Raw genomic sequence first — 18,601 nt, forward strand, 5'->3', positions numbered from 1 at the left:
CACAGCAAGGCAGGTAACACATATATTTTCTGTTATAGCTAGCTTTGCAGCTTCTTTTTTGAGATGCCTGCTCACTAGATTGGAATAAGAATAATCACACTGGTGACCCATTACCTAGTGGGAAGGCAGGAGACATAGGAACGGTGCAAAGCTAAAACTGGAAAAAGTGCCAATGCGCTGTAACTGGGGTGTGCAAATCACAAGACTGGCTACAAAGAATTACATATCCTTTATCTAAAAAACAGTTCCACGCATGTATTGCAACTGTGTATTTTTTTCCGGGAGCTCAGCTTTATATCTAGTTAATATGTTATCATTGATGAGGAAACACAATCTACATTAGGTCTGCTTTTATTCGTAATTTGTGCTTCCTTTCATTCCATTCTTCGCCAAATAAAAAATGTTAATACAGTGACTGTAGATAGGATCAGAGTACTGGCTGTTATTATGTGCAGTACAAACAGACAATTTCACTATACAGTTATACACAATTACCTGCAATTTTAGACATGTCTGAGATAAGAAATACACATCTTGCAATGAGGTTTAACTGGTTCTGGACTTGGAAGTTTCACAGAAATAATTTCAGTGATAAGCTAGTGAAATCACAGCTTCTTATATTACTTTGGGAGCTGGTAGAATTTATTAAAGACGGATCATTCTTTAAACTAAATTGTATTGCACACATGCTGAATACGATTGTTTTCTGTTAATTCCTCTTGAAATTGTATAACAATTTAGTAGTATGTTGAATATATATATATATATATATATATATATATATACACCCTGTGTCCCTAAAAATAAGACCTACCCTGAAAATAAGACTTAGTGTTATTTTCTAGGAGTGCTGCAATATAAGCCCTACCCCAAAAATAAGCCCTAGTTTAAAATGCTTGTAAAATCCTATAATCCACTCTATTACAGTGGTATATAATGTACAATGTGTGTGTTTCTGTAATATAATTGCGGGGAAGAGAGCTCTGGCAGGTCACAGAAGCACAGAGCAGCGCTATAATGAAGGTATTTGGCACAATTATATTAAAGAAACACACACATTGTACATTATATAATACTGTAATAGAGTGGATTATAGGATTTTACAAGCATTTTAACTCCGTTCACACTGGAAATTCCTGTCAGGCAGGGAGAGAGAGGGGGAGAGAAGACAGCACATTACATGGTAAGACCTACCCCGAAAATAAGCCCTACTGTGTCTTTTGTTGCCAAAATTAAGATAAGACCCAGGCTTTTCGAGGAAACACAGTGTGTGTGTGTATATATATATATATATATATATATATATATATATATATATACTTAAAGGAGGTCTACAGAGTTGAGCGGCTATATAGACCTGTCTTTGCAGGGGGCATCACAGCCAGGCTGGTCTGTAGATGTACATAAATGGAATCGTAATATTGTTTGCTATATATAATGTAATCGTTTGGTATTCAGGGTTGTGTTAGAACAAAGCTTTATTGCAAATATTTTGAATGCTAAAAGGCATTTACCCCAGGGTGGTCCACAAAAAAAATGTTGGTTCTATAGCCAAATTACTTGTGTCTTATAACCGCTCTTAGAAATAGGAAGACCTCCTAATTCAGCAGTTCTCCAACTATAGCCCACAGGTTAGTGGTCCTCAGTTATGGCGCATTGTTTGCCATTTTCCTGCCTGTGCAAGAAAAAGACGCTCCTCATTACCCCCATCTCACCACTGGAGCCACTGTATGTACACAGAATGGAAATGTTTAAACACTGCCAGAGTATTGGCACTGTTATGCCCTGTCGGGAAAAAGTTGGATGTTTTTTTCCGACGGAATTCCGCTCAAGCTCGGCTTGCATACACACGGTCATGCAAACGTTCCCTGAACTTTTGAGCGTTAAGAACGCGGTGACATACAACATGCATGGTTTTTCCCCGTTGGAATTGCATACAGATGAACGGTATTTCCGATAGGAATTTTTTCCTGTAGCAAAAATTGAGAACCTGCTCTCAAACTTTTGCTGGTGGAAATTCCGACTGCAAAAGTCTGATGGAGCATACACACCTTCAACATTTTAGATGAAAAGCTCACATCAGACTTTTGCTGGCAGAAATTCCGCTTGTGTGTATGGGGTATTTGGCAGAGTGACCTCCTGCTTGCGTGTGCCTGTACAGTTCCAGCCATGGGATCATACAGCCTGTAAAGGAGGAGTGTGGGACATACAGGTGTGGCCACACCTAGAGTATGTTGGCCGTAACCTGGAGTATGCTGTCCAGTTCTGGGCACCAGTCCTCAGGAAAGATGTACTGGAAATGGAGCGAGTACAAAGAAGGGCAACAAAGTTAATAAAGGGTCTGGAAGATATTAGTTATGAAGAAAGGTTGCGAGCACTGAACTTATTCTCTCTGGAGAAGAGACGCTTGAGAGGGTATTGGATTTCAATTTACAAATACCATATTGGTGACCCCACAATAGGGATAAAACTTTTTCGTGGAAGGGAGTTTAACAAGACACGTGGCCACTCATTAAAATTATAAGAAAAGAGGTTTAACCTTAAACTACGTAGAGGGTCCTTTACTGTAAGAGAGCGGCAAGGATGTGGAATTCCCTTCCACAGGCAATGGTCTCAGCAGGGGGCATCGATAGGTTAAAGAAACTATTAGATAAGTACCTTAACGAACACAACATACAGTGATTTACAAGGTAATACTGATATATAATCACACACATAGGTTGGACTTGATGGACTTGTGTCTTTTTTCAACTTCACCTACTATGTAACTATGTAACAAAGCATTTCCTCCAGTCAGTCTGTGTACCTGATCTAAATTGCGATCTGAAAAGCGATCAATTGCGCATCTGTTTTCAGAGCCTGCCATCTGTGTAAAAGAGAACTGAGGGGTCGATATACTAAAATTGGAGAATGCTAAATCTGGTGCAGCTCTGCATAGAAACCAATCAGCTTCTAGTTTTCTAGTGTTTGTTAGCCCCCCCCCCCCAAAAAAAAATTAAATTCTGGTCCCTTAAAGCAGATTACACAGCACAGTGCTTGTGCTGTGTAATCTGCCCCCCTCTAAACTGTGAAAAAAACTTGCTGAACCTGTCACTTCCTGTATCCTCTCTCACGTGATTCACGGCCGCTTTACAGCACATGATCTCCCCAGCTGATGTCAGAGGCTGATACAGCCCCTCTCGCAGAAGCCATGTATCAGTCGGAGCTGTAAAGCGGTCGCGAGTCATGTGACCGGCCTGAAGATAGCTCTAAAGAGATATTTACAATGCTTGTTTTTAGAAGTGACTTACATAGTTTGGTATGCCTGCCAGGCTCTAATACGCTAATAGAGGGTCTGGCAGTGTTTTAAAAGTTTTACTTAACAAGCTTTAATTGAACAAGCTGAAGTTAGAAGCTGATTGGCTGTCGTGTTTTAGCGTAGGATATTATTTAGACCTTAGGGACACTTTGGGGGAGAATTAGACATGTGCGAAAAAAACATTTATTTAGTTACTTCCGAAATTCTTTTTATTTATTTTGTTTAGTTAAAAAATGCATTTGTCCGAAAATCTGAATTAAGGTCGAATCTGTCAGTTGAAGGCTTATGGGGCCAAATCCTCAAAGATCCTGCCTAACTTATCTTTTCCCATTTAAGTGCCCGATCCACAAAGCACTTACCTAGAAATTTCAGGCCGTGTAACTTAAATTCTCCCGGCGCAAGGCGGTCCTCTTCTCCAGGGGGCGATGACAATTTATATGAGGCGCGCTCCCGCGCCGGCCGTACTGCGCATGCTCGTGACGTCATTTTCCCGACGGGCAGCACTCGAAATTACGTTACGCTGGGCTTTGTGGATTGCGACGGGACAATAAAGTTGCGTCGGGTAAAAAAAAAGTTACGCGCCGAAAAATAAAATTAAAAATTTAAAAAAAATCGTGGCGATCGAAAAAAAGGTCTGTTTTTACAAGGTGTAACTAGTTTACACTTTGTAAAAGCAGAACTAATTTTACGTATGCAAACGTAAACTTACGCAGAAAACAAAAAGCTGAAAAGCTTTGTGGATCTCCATAAGTCCTCATTTGCATATGCTAGGCGGCATTTCGACACAAAATGCCCCCAGCGGCGGATGCGGTACTGCATCCTAAGATCCGACAGTTCCGCCTGCGTATCCCTTTTGAGGATTTGGCCCATGGTGTCTGTCGAATGTTCTAAGAAGATTCGACAAAGCAGCTTAAAGATTCGATGCCGCAATCGTACATTTTCGGTCAAACGCTCCACCCACAAGCTATAGTAGAATTCTAATGTTGTATGACTAGTAATAATTATACGTATTAATTATTATTACTAGTCAACCAACATTAGAAACTATAGCCTATTTAGCTGCTTCGTCGAATCTTCATGTCTCTATAATGTCAAATCTTTTCTCTCTATGTCAAATAATCTTGGACTAATAGAGTTAGGTTAGGCAGCACATTCAACCGCATGTTCGATAGACACAGATCATTATTGTCACTGTCATGTCGAATCGTCTATCTGTATCGAACTGTTTTAGCAACAAAACGAAAATATCAAAAAAGCATTTTTTATGTGGGATCTTTTGAAATTTTTGCGCGTTCGTTATCGTTTGTTAAAACGAATGCGAAAATCCCCAAAATTCAGACGAAAATGAATGCACATGTCTAGGGAGAATTACTAAAACTGGAGCACTCAGATTCTGGTGCAGATGTCCATTGTAGCCAATCAGCTTCTATCCTCATCTTGTTCAAGTAAGCTTTAACAATGTAGAAAAGGAGAGCTGTGGGACTTTAAATGAGGCAACCGCCATGTCAAATATAAACGAAACATAAAATATTACAGTACATAATTTATTGTTACATTGTATCAAATAAATAGGTAGTCACATGACTTACACTAAATATGCTGCTACACTCTACGCGTTTCCTGGCATTGCAGCAATTCATCAGGACTGTGTTAACGTAATATACTGGAAAGGAAATGGACAAGAATCAATAATGATACCCTTAGAATAAGGAGGGACAGAGAGACTATGTGCCAACAAGGTGGGGACAAACTTAGATACTCACTACACAGCCCCAAGCCCGATGTCCGCCAGGGGAAAAACACTTTAACAATAAAACATGGAAACTGATTAATTTCTATGCAGAGCTTCACCAGATTTTGCATGCTCTCATTATACTAAATCTTCCCTATGTGTAGGTTTGCGTATTTCACTTGACGTTGGCACCAAAAGGCCATTCCCATGAACCAATGTACTGAAGTGTTAAAAGTAAAGAATCAATACTGAGACCCAGGCTGCTTGTATTTTCAGGAGGAGGTCAGCAGTAGCAGCCTCCATATTTCTCTCACAGTAGGTTTCTTTTAAAACGTCAATTTTAACTACGCAAATGTATAGCTCACTAGGTTGGAGTTAAGTGAAAGCTTTAGAACCTTCGAAGGCCCCTTCATCAATGAACACCCTTGTTGAGTGTCATTAAATATGTTTACTGGGTGGAGGGGCTCTGTAATTCTGATATTCCTCAGCATTCCATTCAAGTCATCCATTCAATACGTCTTGTTTACCCGGCTTTTTGTTATTTTTCATTTTATTACAAAAGCACTCACTGTTGCATCCAAATGAAGGATAATCACTTTGCTCTGATTTCTGATCCTTTAAATCTGCATATATAGAGGTCGACTGTTCTGTATATGTTGTTGATTTGATTTCCAGCTAAATTACAAGTTACCAGATTAGAACCAATTCATGAGATGATATTTAATTGTGTCCCACAGGGGGAGAGAACACAACAGAGAGAGAGGAGTTATAACATGACAGTGAGCGGATTCATTGCAGAGACAGGGAGGGTAGAGGGGGGAGATTAGAACACAGAGAGATGGAGAGCTTACAATATTGACAGCAAGAGTCACATTTATAGAGGCTAGAAGGACAGCAATTGTGGGGTGAAGCTAATCTAGTCTCACACTACATAATCAGGCTGATTTTCTTTGACGAACTGAGAATTCCTAATAATAAGCCAGGCTATCTGAGCTAGTTCCAGGGTTACGGATACTGCTGCCTTTCTTTTAAGTGTATTTCCCATTTTTGCAGCCAAATTGGTATATTGCCTACTTTATATTTGTTGTATGTTCCTATTAACATAGCATAACTTAAAAAAATGCTGGTTATGCCTGTGGAGAAGAGATGATTATGGGTAACTTGTGGCATTGTATGCTGTATGCACTTACTTATGTTCTGTTATATCTCATACATGCGTCCAGAGGCGTAGCTTGAAGCCTGTGGGCCCCAATGCAAAAGTTGACCTGGACCCTGGGCTGTAATCACCCTGTGCGCCTCTCCATTCAGGAAATGGCTCACAGCTTGTCCCCAGCCAATGAGAACGGAGGGGTGTGGACCGTGGAAGAAAAAGTGGAAGCCCAGTATCTGTAGTGTGGCTGTGGGGCCCTTGGGCAGATCGGAGCTGGACTTTGTGAAGGATATGATAGGGAGGCTGCAGGGGCCCCCTGGAGCTAGGGGTGGGGTTGTGATTGTGACCCCTGCAACCCCTTATGCTACGCCCATGCATAGGTGTATAAGGACAATCTAACAAGAAACTGATTATTGTTTTGTAAACATTTTTTGGAGAATATAAACTCCAGTTTTGTATATGTTATATTTTCAAAACCAATAATAAATTGTTAACCACTGCCATGCCAGGCACTTACCCCCCTTCCTGCCCAAGCCAGTTTTCAGCTTTCAGCGCTGTCGCTGTTTAAATGACAATTGCACAGTCATGCTACACTCTGTCAGACGCGAGTGAGAAAAAGCCAATCAATGGCACTTCCTGTTTACATCATGATCAGCCGTGATTGGACACGGCTGATCATGTGGTAAAGAGTCTCCATCAGAGACTCTCTAACTAGATCGGAGTTGCGGTGTGTCAGACTGACACACTGCACCACCGATCGCTGTGATGCGCACCCCCGGGGGCGTGTAGTGACTTGTTATCCTTCAGACGTCATATGATGTACGGTCAGGATAACACAACCACTTCGCCGACATCATTTTGCTATATGGCGGGCGGCAAGTGGTTAAGTGCTTTTGACTTACGTTCTTTCCTGAAGAAGCCATCATGTCGGAACATGTAGAAAGATATGAACATAATGAAAATATGTATGTGATTACAGCAATTCATTGTCATCAGTAGGAGGTTTGTGTACACCTATGGCTATGATTATACTGTATCCATCAGTTTTATGATATTGTTCCTTTAATAAATAACTTTGTATATTTGTACATACATTTTGAGTGACCTTTTGACTGTAAAAGTAGAAATTCACTTTAAGTGGTAAGTGCAATGGCCAACTAATTTCTTTAAATCATTTTTAACTCTAGGCTAGAACTGATTGGCTGTTACAGAGCAACCAAAATGTTTATATATGGAACCAATGATGTAATGAATTACCTATACACAGCAGTATAAATCTACAAAAACAAAATTAAAAAGACTAAATTATAAATTAAGCAAATTGTATTTTTTCTCAAGCAAAACACATCCAGATAGAAATGTACAAACATTTTTTTATTGCTCGTTGCAATATGTAGGTAAATGAAAAACCATTTTTAAAATATCACAGTGAAGCATGGAGTATAAACATAATGATAATCATTAAGGACAAAACTCCCATACAAAAACTGATGCTAAAGAGGACCTACAGTATCTCACAAAATTGAGTACACCCATCACATTTTGTAACTATTTTATTATATCTTTTTATGTGACAACACTGAAGAAATTACACTTTGCTACAATGTAAAGTAGTGAGTGTACAGCTTGTATAACAGTGTAAATTTTCTGCCCCTCAAAATAACTCAACACACAGCCATTAATGTCTAAACCGCTGGCAACAAAATTGAGTACACCCCTAAGTGAAAATGTCCAAATGACTCTTTCGTGTTACAAGGTCCAGGGCCCTACCATGGGACCCGATGGTACCATTGTACCAGGCAGCACTTTCAGGGGGGCAGCAAATTGCCGCCCGAAAGCCATCCCATTCTGCCAGCTCCGTTCTTCACTCCACTGTGGGGCTAATTGCCGCCCGACGCTCCTCCCGTTCCGCTCTCCGCTCCACTGTGGGGTTAATTGCATGAATAGAGCCATAACATGTCGTTTTTATACTCCTATATACATGTATAGAGCCATGATAGGTCCACTTTAGTTATCATGATATAAAATAATGGATGTTTGGGCATTTTGGTCGGCGTAATTTTTTTTTGGGGGGGGGGGCAGCATTTCATTCTTGGTACCAGGCAGCACAATGTCTTGGGCCGGCACTGACAAGGTCTCAGGTGTGAATGGGGAGCAGGTGTGTTAAATTTGGTGTTATCGCTCTCACTCTCTCATACTGGTCACTGGAAGTTCAACATGGCAAAGAACCCTCTGAGGATCTAAAAGAAAGAATTGTTGCTCTACATAAAGATGAATATTCAAAGGGTGGGGGGGAAGGGGAAGAGCGCAAGTTGCCACTAATATATAGGTAATAGTAATGGTATACCTATACCTGATTGTAAGCCCAGAGTTGGGGTATGTTGCTGTAACCAGTTAGTCAGTACTAAAAGAAAGGGATGGGGGGAAGGAGGAGTGGCCTAAGAGGAGGCCCAAAAAGGGGTTACCAATAGCAACAAATAATTGATCTATAGTATTTGATACAAAAAAGTGGATTTAATGTAGTATCAAAAGTGAAGTAAAAAAGTACAGTCATGGATGAACAGTATGAAAAAATGCTACCATGTTGAGGAAGCAATTGCCATAAACGATTATTACAAACAAGACTCACAACAAACAACACACAATGACGACACTGTCCGGATTGTTCCCACTCAGACGCATCCTTGCTGCTCAGCCTTAATTGCTTGAACTACCTCACAGCCGCCCTTACTCAAGGACTAGCACCACCCTTATTTTGCATAACTAGATTCCTCTATTGACTAGTCCTATTGATTATACTTCGCTGCTCTTCTTTCCTAAAACCCCACCCCCCTCCCTCCCCGCATTGGGTCCAGCCACCAGCATAGACACTAATTGACTGAATTTAGTCAGGGCCATCAGATCACTGTGTCTGATTAATTCAGGCCCCTTTTTTCTCTTTAATTTAGGAGCCAAACAATTTACTTACTTTACATCAAGTGCAATTTCTCGTGGCTGAACCCAGATACGTCCGGACAGTGTCGTCATTGTGTGTTGTTTGTTGTGAGTCTTGTTTGTAATAATCGTTTATGGCAATTGCTTCCTCAACATGGTTGCACTTTTTCATACTGTTCATCCATGACTGTACTGTTTTACTTCACTTTTGATACTACATTAAATCCCCTTTTTTGTATCAAATACTATAGATCAATTATTTGTTGCTATTGGTAACCCCTTTTTGGGCCTCCTCTTAGGCCTTCCCCCCATCCCTTTCTTTTAGTATCTACATAAAGATGGCCTAGGCTATAAGAAAATTCCCAAGACCCGGAAACTGAGCTGCAGCACCGTGGCCAAGACCATACAGTGGTTTAACAGGACAGGTTCCACTCAGAACAGGCCTCGCCATGGTCGATCAAAGAAGTTGAGTGCATGTGCTCAACGTCATATCCAGAGGTTGTCTTTGGGAAATGGATGTATGAGTGCTGCCAGTATTGCTGCAAAGGTTGAAGGGGTCGGGGGTCAGCCTGTCAGTGCTCAGACCATATGCCGCACACTGCATCAAATTAGTCTGCATGGCTGTCCTACCAGAAGGAAGCCTCTTCTAAAGATGATGCACAAGAAAGCCCGCAAACAGTTTGCTGAAGACAAGCAGACTAAGAACGAGGATTACTGGAACCATGTCCTGTGGTCTGATGAGACCGAAATAAAATGATTTGGTTCTGATGGTGTCAAGCGTGTGTGGTGGCAACCAGGTGAGGTGTACAAAGACAAGTGTGTCTTACCTACAGTGAAGCATAGTGGTGGGAGTGTCATGGTCTGGGGCTGCATGAGTGCTACCGGCATTGGGGAGCTACAGTTCATTGAAGGAAACATGAATGCCAACATGTACTGTGACATACTGAAGCAGAGCATGATCCCCTCCCTTCGGAGACTGGGCTGCAGGTCAGTATTCCAACATAACGACCCCAAACCCACCTCCAAGAGGACAAATGCCTTGCTAAAGAAGCTGAGGGTAAAGGTGATGGGCTCGCCAAGCATGTCTCCAGACCTAAACCCTATTGAGCATCTATAACCACTTAAGCCCCGGACCAATATGCTGGCTAAAGACCCAAGGGGTTTTTACAGTTCGGGACTGCGTCGCTTTAACAGACAATTGCGCGGTCGTGCGACGTGGCTCCCAAACAAAATTGGCGTCCTTTTTTCCCCACAAATAGAGCTTTCTTTTGGTGGTATTTGATCATCTCTGCGGTTTTTATTTTTTGCGCTATAAACAAAAATAGAGCGACAATTTTGAAAAAAATGCAATATTTTTTACTTTTTGCTGTAATAAATATCCCCCAAAAACTTATATAAAAAAAATAATTTCCTCAGTTTAGGCCGATACGTATTCTTCTACCTATTTTTGGTAAAAAAAATCGCAATAATCTTTTATCGGTTGGTTTGCGCAAAATTTATAGCGTTTACAAAATAGGGGATAGTTTTTTTGCATTTTTATTTTTTTTATTTTTTTTACTAGTAATGGCGGCGATCAGCGATTTTTTTTTCGTGACTGCGACATTATGGCGGACACTTCAGACAATTTTGACACATTTTTGGGACCATTGTCATTTTCACAGCAAAAAATGCATTTAAATTGCATTGTTTATTGTGAAAATGACAGTTGCAGTTTGGGAGTTAAACACAGGGGGCGCTGTAACATTTAGGGATCACTGTGTATGTGTTTACTAGTGTAGGGGGGTGTGGCTGTAGGATTGACATCATCGATCGAGTCTCCCCTATAAAAGGGATCACTCGATCTTCAGCTCCGGGGAGCGATCGCGACGGAGCGGCTAAAAACAAATAGCCGCGCCGTCGTCCCGGATCGCTCCCCGAGCGGACCCGACCTCCGCATGTACGGGGGGGGGGGGGTCCCGATCGGACCCCCCACCCACGTCTAGGCAGGCACGTACAGGTACGTTGATGTGCCTGTCCGTGCCATTCTGCCGACGTAAATGTACATGAGGAGGTCGGGAAGTGGATAAGGCATTTTCAAACAGAAGGTGGAGGAGCGCGAGATCTCTAACATCCTCCAGCTCCGTGATGTCGTCATGGAGGAGTGGAAGAGGACTCCAGTTTAATTAGTGGTGTAGTCACTTTTGTTGCCAGTGGCTTAGACATTAATGGCTGTATGTTGAGTTATTTTGAGGGGGCAGCAAATTTACACTGTTATACAAGCTGTACACGCACTACTTCGCATTGTAGCAAAGTGTAATTTCTTCAGTGTTGTCACATGAAAAAATATAATAAAATATTTACAAAAATATGAGATGTGTACTCACTTTTGTGAGATACTGTATACTGATCAATATACTGTATAGTCCAAATACTCCAAGCTACAATTGTAGCCCACCAGAGGCCCTGAGACTTTAGGTAAATCCTTCCGGACCTGTTTGTTCTGAAATGTTTGATTTTTTTTTAATTTATACTGCTGTGTATAGGTAATACATTATGTCATTGGTCCCATATACTGTATAATATTTTTTGTAAGGTACAATAGGCAGCAATAGAGACACAGCTGTGGGTGTTCCCAGTTCCAACAAGAAATTTTACATTTCACATGATTTTCATGCATCAATCCCTAATCTATTTAATTCTGATATTGTTCCATGTAACATATGTTGACCAATTAGATTTAAGCTTCAGCAACATAGTGTTAGTTGGGTACTAAAAGCTGGTTTGGGCTTTTGTGGGTTAGCTTTATATTGTCAGTCATTGTGCTAACCATAGCCTAATGTCTTTTATTTTAATTTCACCCTTCATGCTTCCTTGGTCTTTTTGTGTGTTTTCAGTGGATGGATGCATACACCAGGCTGCAGGTCAACTCTTGAAGCATGAATGCAGCTCTCTGGATGGCTGTGAAACTGGACAGGCAAAAATTACCTGTGGCTACCTACTTCCTGCCAGATGTGAGTATATCGTACCAGGGTACATCTCTTGGAAATCAGATACAATGTGTTTTGTCTTCATGAATATTTCAAGACAATACTTTAAAAATAAATCTTGAATTTGCCATGACAGCTTTTGGCCTGGAAAACTGGCCGTGTGTATGCTCCATGGCAGTCTTCCCGACAGCAAAACCGCTGGGAATCCCGGCGGGAAAAATGAGAACATGTTTTCTTTTTTCCTGCCGCGATTCCCGGCGGTATTTTTCTCGACAGTTTTCCTATGGGTTTCCCGGCCAAAGCTATCATGGCAGTTTTTCTTCCAGGAAAACCGGCTGTGTGTAGGGGGGAAAAAGCTGCCAAGCCAGTTCTCGGGTTTCCCAGCGGTAAAAAGTCTGCCGGGAAACCCGATCGTGTGTACGGGGCATAAGAAACTAGCTATATTCAGAATTATGATTTCTTCATGCATGAAGTATTAGTACCTATGCTAATGTTATGTAGCGCCCTGCTCCCATTGAGTGGGCGCTTTGTGTTAAATTGTAGTTGCCTGAGCAGTAGTTTTGGCTCAGAATAATTATTCTAAATTGTTGGTTCTGTTTAGTTCAGCTGGGTTGCACAAGTTTCCCCCTGACTGTGGGTGTCACTGTCACCACAGGTCACGGTTGAAAAGGCAACAGGCTGGATGTATTGGGTATCTTTCTCTCAGAAGTGGCTCAGGCGGCGTGGTCAACCCGCTGTGCGTGCTGAGAAGGGGTACTTAAGGGACAGACGCCATTTGGCGGGTTTCGTCTTCTGATCCGGACCTGATGGCCCTCCTGGCCTCAGGGATGTTGAGCTGTTTCGTAGCCTCTGGGCCGGCTGGCCCGTGGCCTAGCTGCTGAGAGTAGGCCCAGGAGTTTCTGGGGCCTACTGATCCAGGAATGATCCTTCGCTACCTTATCTATGGAAGGAAGCTGAACCAGTGGGATTCAATTGATGGACGGTTCGGCTGAAAGATTCTTGGCACCGTGAGTCGTGTAACTTTTGTTGGAACTATATCGAGTGTGCAGTCGGTTGCAAGATATTGTGGCAGAAGATCGTGGGATGGCTTGAAGACACTTATAAGTCTGTGGCAGAGACTTTGTCGAGCTTCGCACCAGCTGCTAGGCCGGTGAGAGTAGGCCTATCTGGTGGTTGCTGAAATCCAGTGTGGAGCTAAGTTAATCCTCTGGATTTAAGTGGTACCAGTGATCTGCAAAGCAAAAGTACCTGAGTCTTTCCCTATCCCTCTACCCCTCTGTTGGAGAACTTTGCCTGATAAAACCTTTGAAAGAGACTTTTAGGCAGATTCAGAGCGAGTTACAGCGGCGTATCAGTAGATACGCCGTCATAAGTCTGAATCAGCGCCGTCGTAAATTTAAGCGTATTCTGGAAACCAGATACGCTTAAATTAGGCTAAGATACGAGCGGCGTAAGTCTCCTACGCCGTCGTATCTTAGGGTGCAATTTTTCCGCTGGTCGCTTGGTGGCGCTTCCGTTGAGTTTGGCGTAGAATATGTAAATGACTAGATACGCCGATTCACAAACATACGTGCGCCTGTCGCAGTAAAGATACGCCGTTTCCGTAAGAGGTACGCCGGCGTAAAGATAAAGCTGCCCCTAGTTGGCCTAGTCAATGTTAAGTATGGCCGTCGTTCCCACATGGAAATTTGAAAATTTTACGTCGTTTGCGTAAGTCGTCTGTGATTGGGGTTGGACGTAATTTGCGTTCACGTTGAAACCAATACGTCCTTGAGGCGTACTTTGGAGCAATGCACACTGGGATATGTACACGGACGGCGTCGGATCACGAATCATTTACATAAAACACGCTCCCTCATCCTCATTTGAATTAGGCGCGCTTACGCCGGCCCCATTTACGCTACGCCGCCGTAAGTTAGGAGGCAAGTGCTTTGTGAATACAGAACTTGCCTCTCTGACTTACGGCGGCGTAGCATAAATACGATACGCCGCCGGAAAGATGCGCCGCCGTACCTGAATCTAGGTATTAGTGTTGGTGCGTACATTCTTATGGACAACTCTTCGAGGACAACCCCTGAAACGAGCGTATGGAACAGTAAGGTAACGGCAGGCCCAAATCTAAACCAGCAGCTCCTTTGGGGGTAGTGCTACAGCTAGAAAGACTACTGAGTTTACCTTTTTGAGTTCAACTACAGCAGATAAAAAAAAAAGGCTTTTCAGAGGGTCTTAAGTGGGAAGCACTGCAGCCAAACATTTGTCCTGCTATCTGGAGCCTACTACTGGGTGGTAGGTTGGGGTTAATTTAATCTAATTTCTTGTATTATGAGGGGAGTGTTATATTAGAATGGGTGTGTAGAATGAGCTGTTTTCTTTGTTTTGAGCCTAGACACCCCGATCTCTATGCATGTTGATTTAGGAGGGAGGAGGGAATTCAAACACCAGATGCCATGTGACCATAGTTATTTGCAGAAGGGTCAATACGGTATACAGAATCACTGTCGTTATGACATTAATATGCTATGTACGTATGAGGCCTCTGTATGTATTTCCTAACAAATTTTCAGGTTTGTCTGAAGTGTACTGGAATAACGTCCACCATATACAAGTGTCATCTCATGCTAGTACCTTGTAATTGCCTTAAATTGTAATAGATTAAGCTCAGTCTCTTGTCTTTCTTCCTAGTGCAAGTTGAACAAGCTTGGACCTGTAGGCTACTCATTGGAATTAGATTTTTTTTATAACACTCTGGCTTTAAATGTTCACTCCCTAGGATTAAACCATCATTCCATTACTGGCTGTGGTGCTGTATTTCTTTGTATATTGTAATGTACGGTTTCTTGTTACTAGATGTCATTCATACAGTGGGCCCAGTGGCTGAGGGAAATCCGGGGCCCAAGCAGAAGGAGGATCTGAGTAACTGCTACAAGAACAGCATGTACCTGGCATCTGAGAGCAAGCTCCGCTCAGTGGTGAGATACTCACAGTAGTTACCATTAAAGTGATCTTAAGTTCTCAATTTGTTTCACTTTCAGCAGCTGATTTAATGACTTTAGGGGGTTGTAAAGGTAAATGTTTTTTTCACCTTAATGCATCCTATGCATTAAGGTGAGAAAACATCTGATGGTACCCCCGTTTTACTTACCTCACCCCTCGAAAGTCCCGCACACGTCCACGTGATCCTCTTCGGTTCCCAGCCTGGCCATTGATTGGCTAGGCTGGACGGATTGATAGCAGCGCAGCCATTGGCTGGCGCTGCTGTCAATCACATCGTATGACGTGGCGCGCCGGGGGCGGGGCTGAGTGATACAGTCGGCGGCTATGCCCGCCGCTGTATCACGGGAGCGCACTCGCAAAGGCTTTCCACTATGCGAGGTCGCTCGCATGAAGGTGGAAAGCTTTTGCCAGGAGGAGCAGAGACAGCCGCTGAGGGACCCCAGAAGACAGGGTTAGGGGACACTCTGTGAAAAACGAGCTGCACAGTGGAGGTAAGTATAACATGTTTGTTATTAAAAAAAAAAAAACATTTGCCTTTAGTGTTGCTTTAAGCCCCTTATGCCCCGTACACACGACCAAACATGTATGCTGAAACTGGTCCGCGGGCCAGTTTCAGCATACATGTTCGGTCGTGTGTAGGCGCGAGCGGGCCGAATTCCAGCAAACATTTGCCCGCCGAGCCTTTTCCCAGCAGACAAATATTCCTGGACGTGTTTTAAAACCGTCCGCTGGAATCCTGCCCGCTCGGACATGTACGGTCGTCAGTACAGACCTACTGTACATGTCCGAGCGCCCGCCGTCCCTCGCATGCGTCGAATGACTTCGACGCATGCGTGGAAGCCTTTAAATGGCAGGCCCGCCCACGTCGCCGCGGCGACGATGCGGACACGCCCCGCGTAGTGTTTACGCGCGGACTTCTGTACGATGGTTAGTACAACCATCGTACAGAAGCCCTCTGGCAGGCATGTACGGTGAAAACGGTCCGACGGACCGGTTTAACCGTACATGTTTGCTCGTGAGTACCCGGCCTTACACAAAGTCTGATGGACTTTTTCCATCGGAAATTCCGACCGTGTCTTTGCCCATCAAAGTTTTTCCATCGGCTATTCCGAGGAATTCCGTCTGAGTTTACATAAAGAACATGTTCTCTCTTACTCCAATGGAATTCCGTCGGAATTCCGATGTGAGTTTGGCCCGGGCAAAAGCCTGATCGTGTGTACGGGACATAAGAGTCTGCCTGCTCAGCAGGATATCTGTCTGCTGATCCCAGGTGAGCAGGTGAATGGCTTGTCCACACAGACACAGCCCGCTCTCCTCTATGGGTGGTTGGATGTAAACGGTCCGTTTATACCCGACTGCCATCTGATCCAATCCACCAGGCAGATGTGGAACAGATCCCATTCCTCTGTTTTTAGCGAATAGGATCAGATCGGATGTTGGCGGGTTTGACACCCGCCGCTTCATAGAGGAGACTGTATAATCTAGTCTGGTCCACCTGAAAAACTGACAGGTGCACCGATTGGTCCACCTGTGTGAAAGGGCCCTTACTGAGTATGCAGCTTGTTTATCATTTAATAACGCCCTATGGTCCAGTCTAAGCTGGTGCCGTGACCACTTCCCCAGGTTTTATGTTTTAGGGTGGCTGCTTTCCCTTGCAACATTCTAGGGAGCAGGGGCGGACTGACCATTCGGGCACTCGGGCCCCATCAGTGTTGCCAGCCTCAGTAAAACCAGGGACAGTATGTAAAAATCTGTGTTGTTTTACATCTGTCCCTGAAAAGTCCCTTACCAACATCCTTTTGGTCTAAAAATCCCAAGATTATAGCTGCCCCGCCTCTCCAGTACCTTTTCAGTGTGTGTATGTGTATTCTGTGTGTATGTATACTGTGTGTGTATACTGTGTGGCCCCATTATCTATTGCCTGGGGGTCCCATAATCTCCTATTGCCTGGGAGCCCCATAATCTCCTATTGCCCGGGGGCCTCATAATCTCCTATTGCGAAGGGGCCCCATAATCTCCTATTGCCTGGGAGCCCCATAATCTCCTATTGCCCGGGGGCCTCAAAATCTCCTATTGCCCAGGGGCCCCATAATCTCCTATTGCCCCATGAGTTGTCAGTCCACCCCTGCTAGGGAGCCACCCTTGCATGCAGTGACTAAAGCTATGTCTCTCTACACTCATGTGTATCAATAGAAACACACAGCCCTATAGCCTAGGATGGCAAGGCACCCCCCTGCTCCTCCTTCCTCACCCCCCTCCCAAGCTAACAGACTGGCTTGAGACTGCACTGTCCATGGTTAACTTTTTCCTGTAAAGACTGGAAGTTCAGGAAAGCAGCAAAAAGAGAGCAGGAACCAGCAGCAATGTAAATTGCAAGTGCTAGGGTTAAGAATTTTCTCTATGAGTTTACTGGTAAATGTTTATTTTTTTGTGCTCAAGGTATTGAGCGTAAAACAACACTGAGGGTTTATTACAACTTTAACTGCTTGTAAAGCTTTAGATTTATAATATATACCCTTAATTAAAATTCTCTAGTACTTAGCTGCTTTACATTTCCTATTCATTCATTGTCAGGCTTAACAAATCTGTAATTCTTCCATCTATTTTCTACCTCTTTTTCCTCTCACACCCCCCTCTCTTTTCTGTCCATTTATCATCGCAGACCATGAACACCTCTAGTGGTTCAATAGAAGTATTGACTGTAGCCTTCCTGTGTGATAATACATTTACTCTTGTTATGCTTGCTATCAAACTAAACCATGGATCACTATGACTTTTATTATTCTTCTGTTAATATTAATTGCATCTAATCAACAAAATAAATAACCGTATGGCACCAATGACTAATCTTAGAAATAAAGAACAGAATAAACCTCCCGTCTATCTTCTCTATATAGTGATGTAAGTGTTCTGCAGTTTGCAATCCAAAAAATAAATCTCAATGGCTAGATATTATGTGTGTTTTTTTTTGTTTTGTTTTTTTCGTATAAAGTTTTAAAACGGTAATAGAATTATTTACAGCTACTTTGATCTCTTGTAAGACCTTTTGCATTTACAAGCTACAGAGTCCATCACATCTGTGGACATACCTAGAGGGTTTCTCATGTGTTCAAATAGGCTTTACCTAGGTGGGACAATACCATATATTTAAGGAATTATTATATGTACCTTTATTTTTTTATTTGAATGTTTTTGTGATGTTAAATAAATTTGGATTTTTTTTTTATTCTTTTTTTTTTTTGTCATTTAAGTTTAAGTTTATTTTCAGGAAAAAAATCACTACAATGTAATGAACATCAATGAAACCTATTACAGTGTGGCATACAGTCAAAAACAACATGGTACATTTAGTTCATTTCCTGCCCTTCCATTCCACATTGAAACAAAGTACCATTAAAACTTAAAATAAATTGTGAATAACAAAAAAGAATAAATATATTGAAGAAAACAAAATCCAACCCAATTGTCCTCCCCAACCTCCAGAGATACTATAATCCGTATAATCCAATCCAGACCCATGAAATTTT

At 42.6% G+C, this 18,601-nt stretch overlaps 1 protein-coding gene across 3 annotated transcripts in view; it reads left to right on the top strand.

Moving 5' to 3' along the window:
* The window catches only part of MACROD1 (mono-ADP ribosylhydrolase 1), a 1,095,428-nt gene that overhangs the window by 1,047,930 nt on the left and 28,897 nt on the right, over positions 1-18,601 (top strand). For all 3 annotated transcript variants that reach the window (XM_040329046.1, XM_040329048.1, XM_040329047.1), the window contains 2 exons: positions 11,988-12,104; positions 14,928-15,049. In XM_040329046.1, the coding sequence (XP_040184980.1) occupies positions 11,988-12,104; positions 14,928-15,049 (239 nt within the window). The remainder of the gene's footprint in view (positions 1-11,987; positions 12,105-14,927; positions 15,050-18,601) is intronic.

The sequence above is a fragment of the Rana temporaria genome, chromosome 11 (assembly GCF_905171775.1).
Source record: "Rana temporaria chromosome 11, aRanTem1.1, whole genome shotgun sequence".
Classification (NCBI taxonomy): domain Eukaryota; kingdom Metazoa; phylum Chordata; class Amphibia; order Anura; family Ranidae; genus Rana; species Rana temporaria.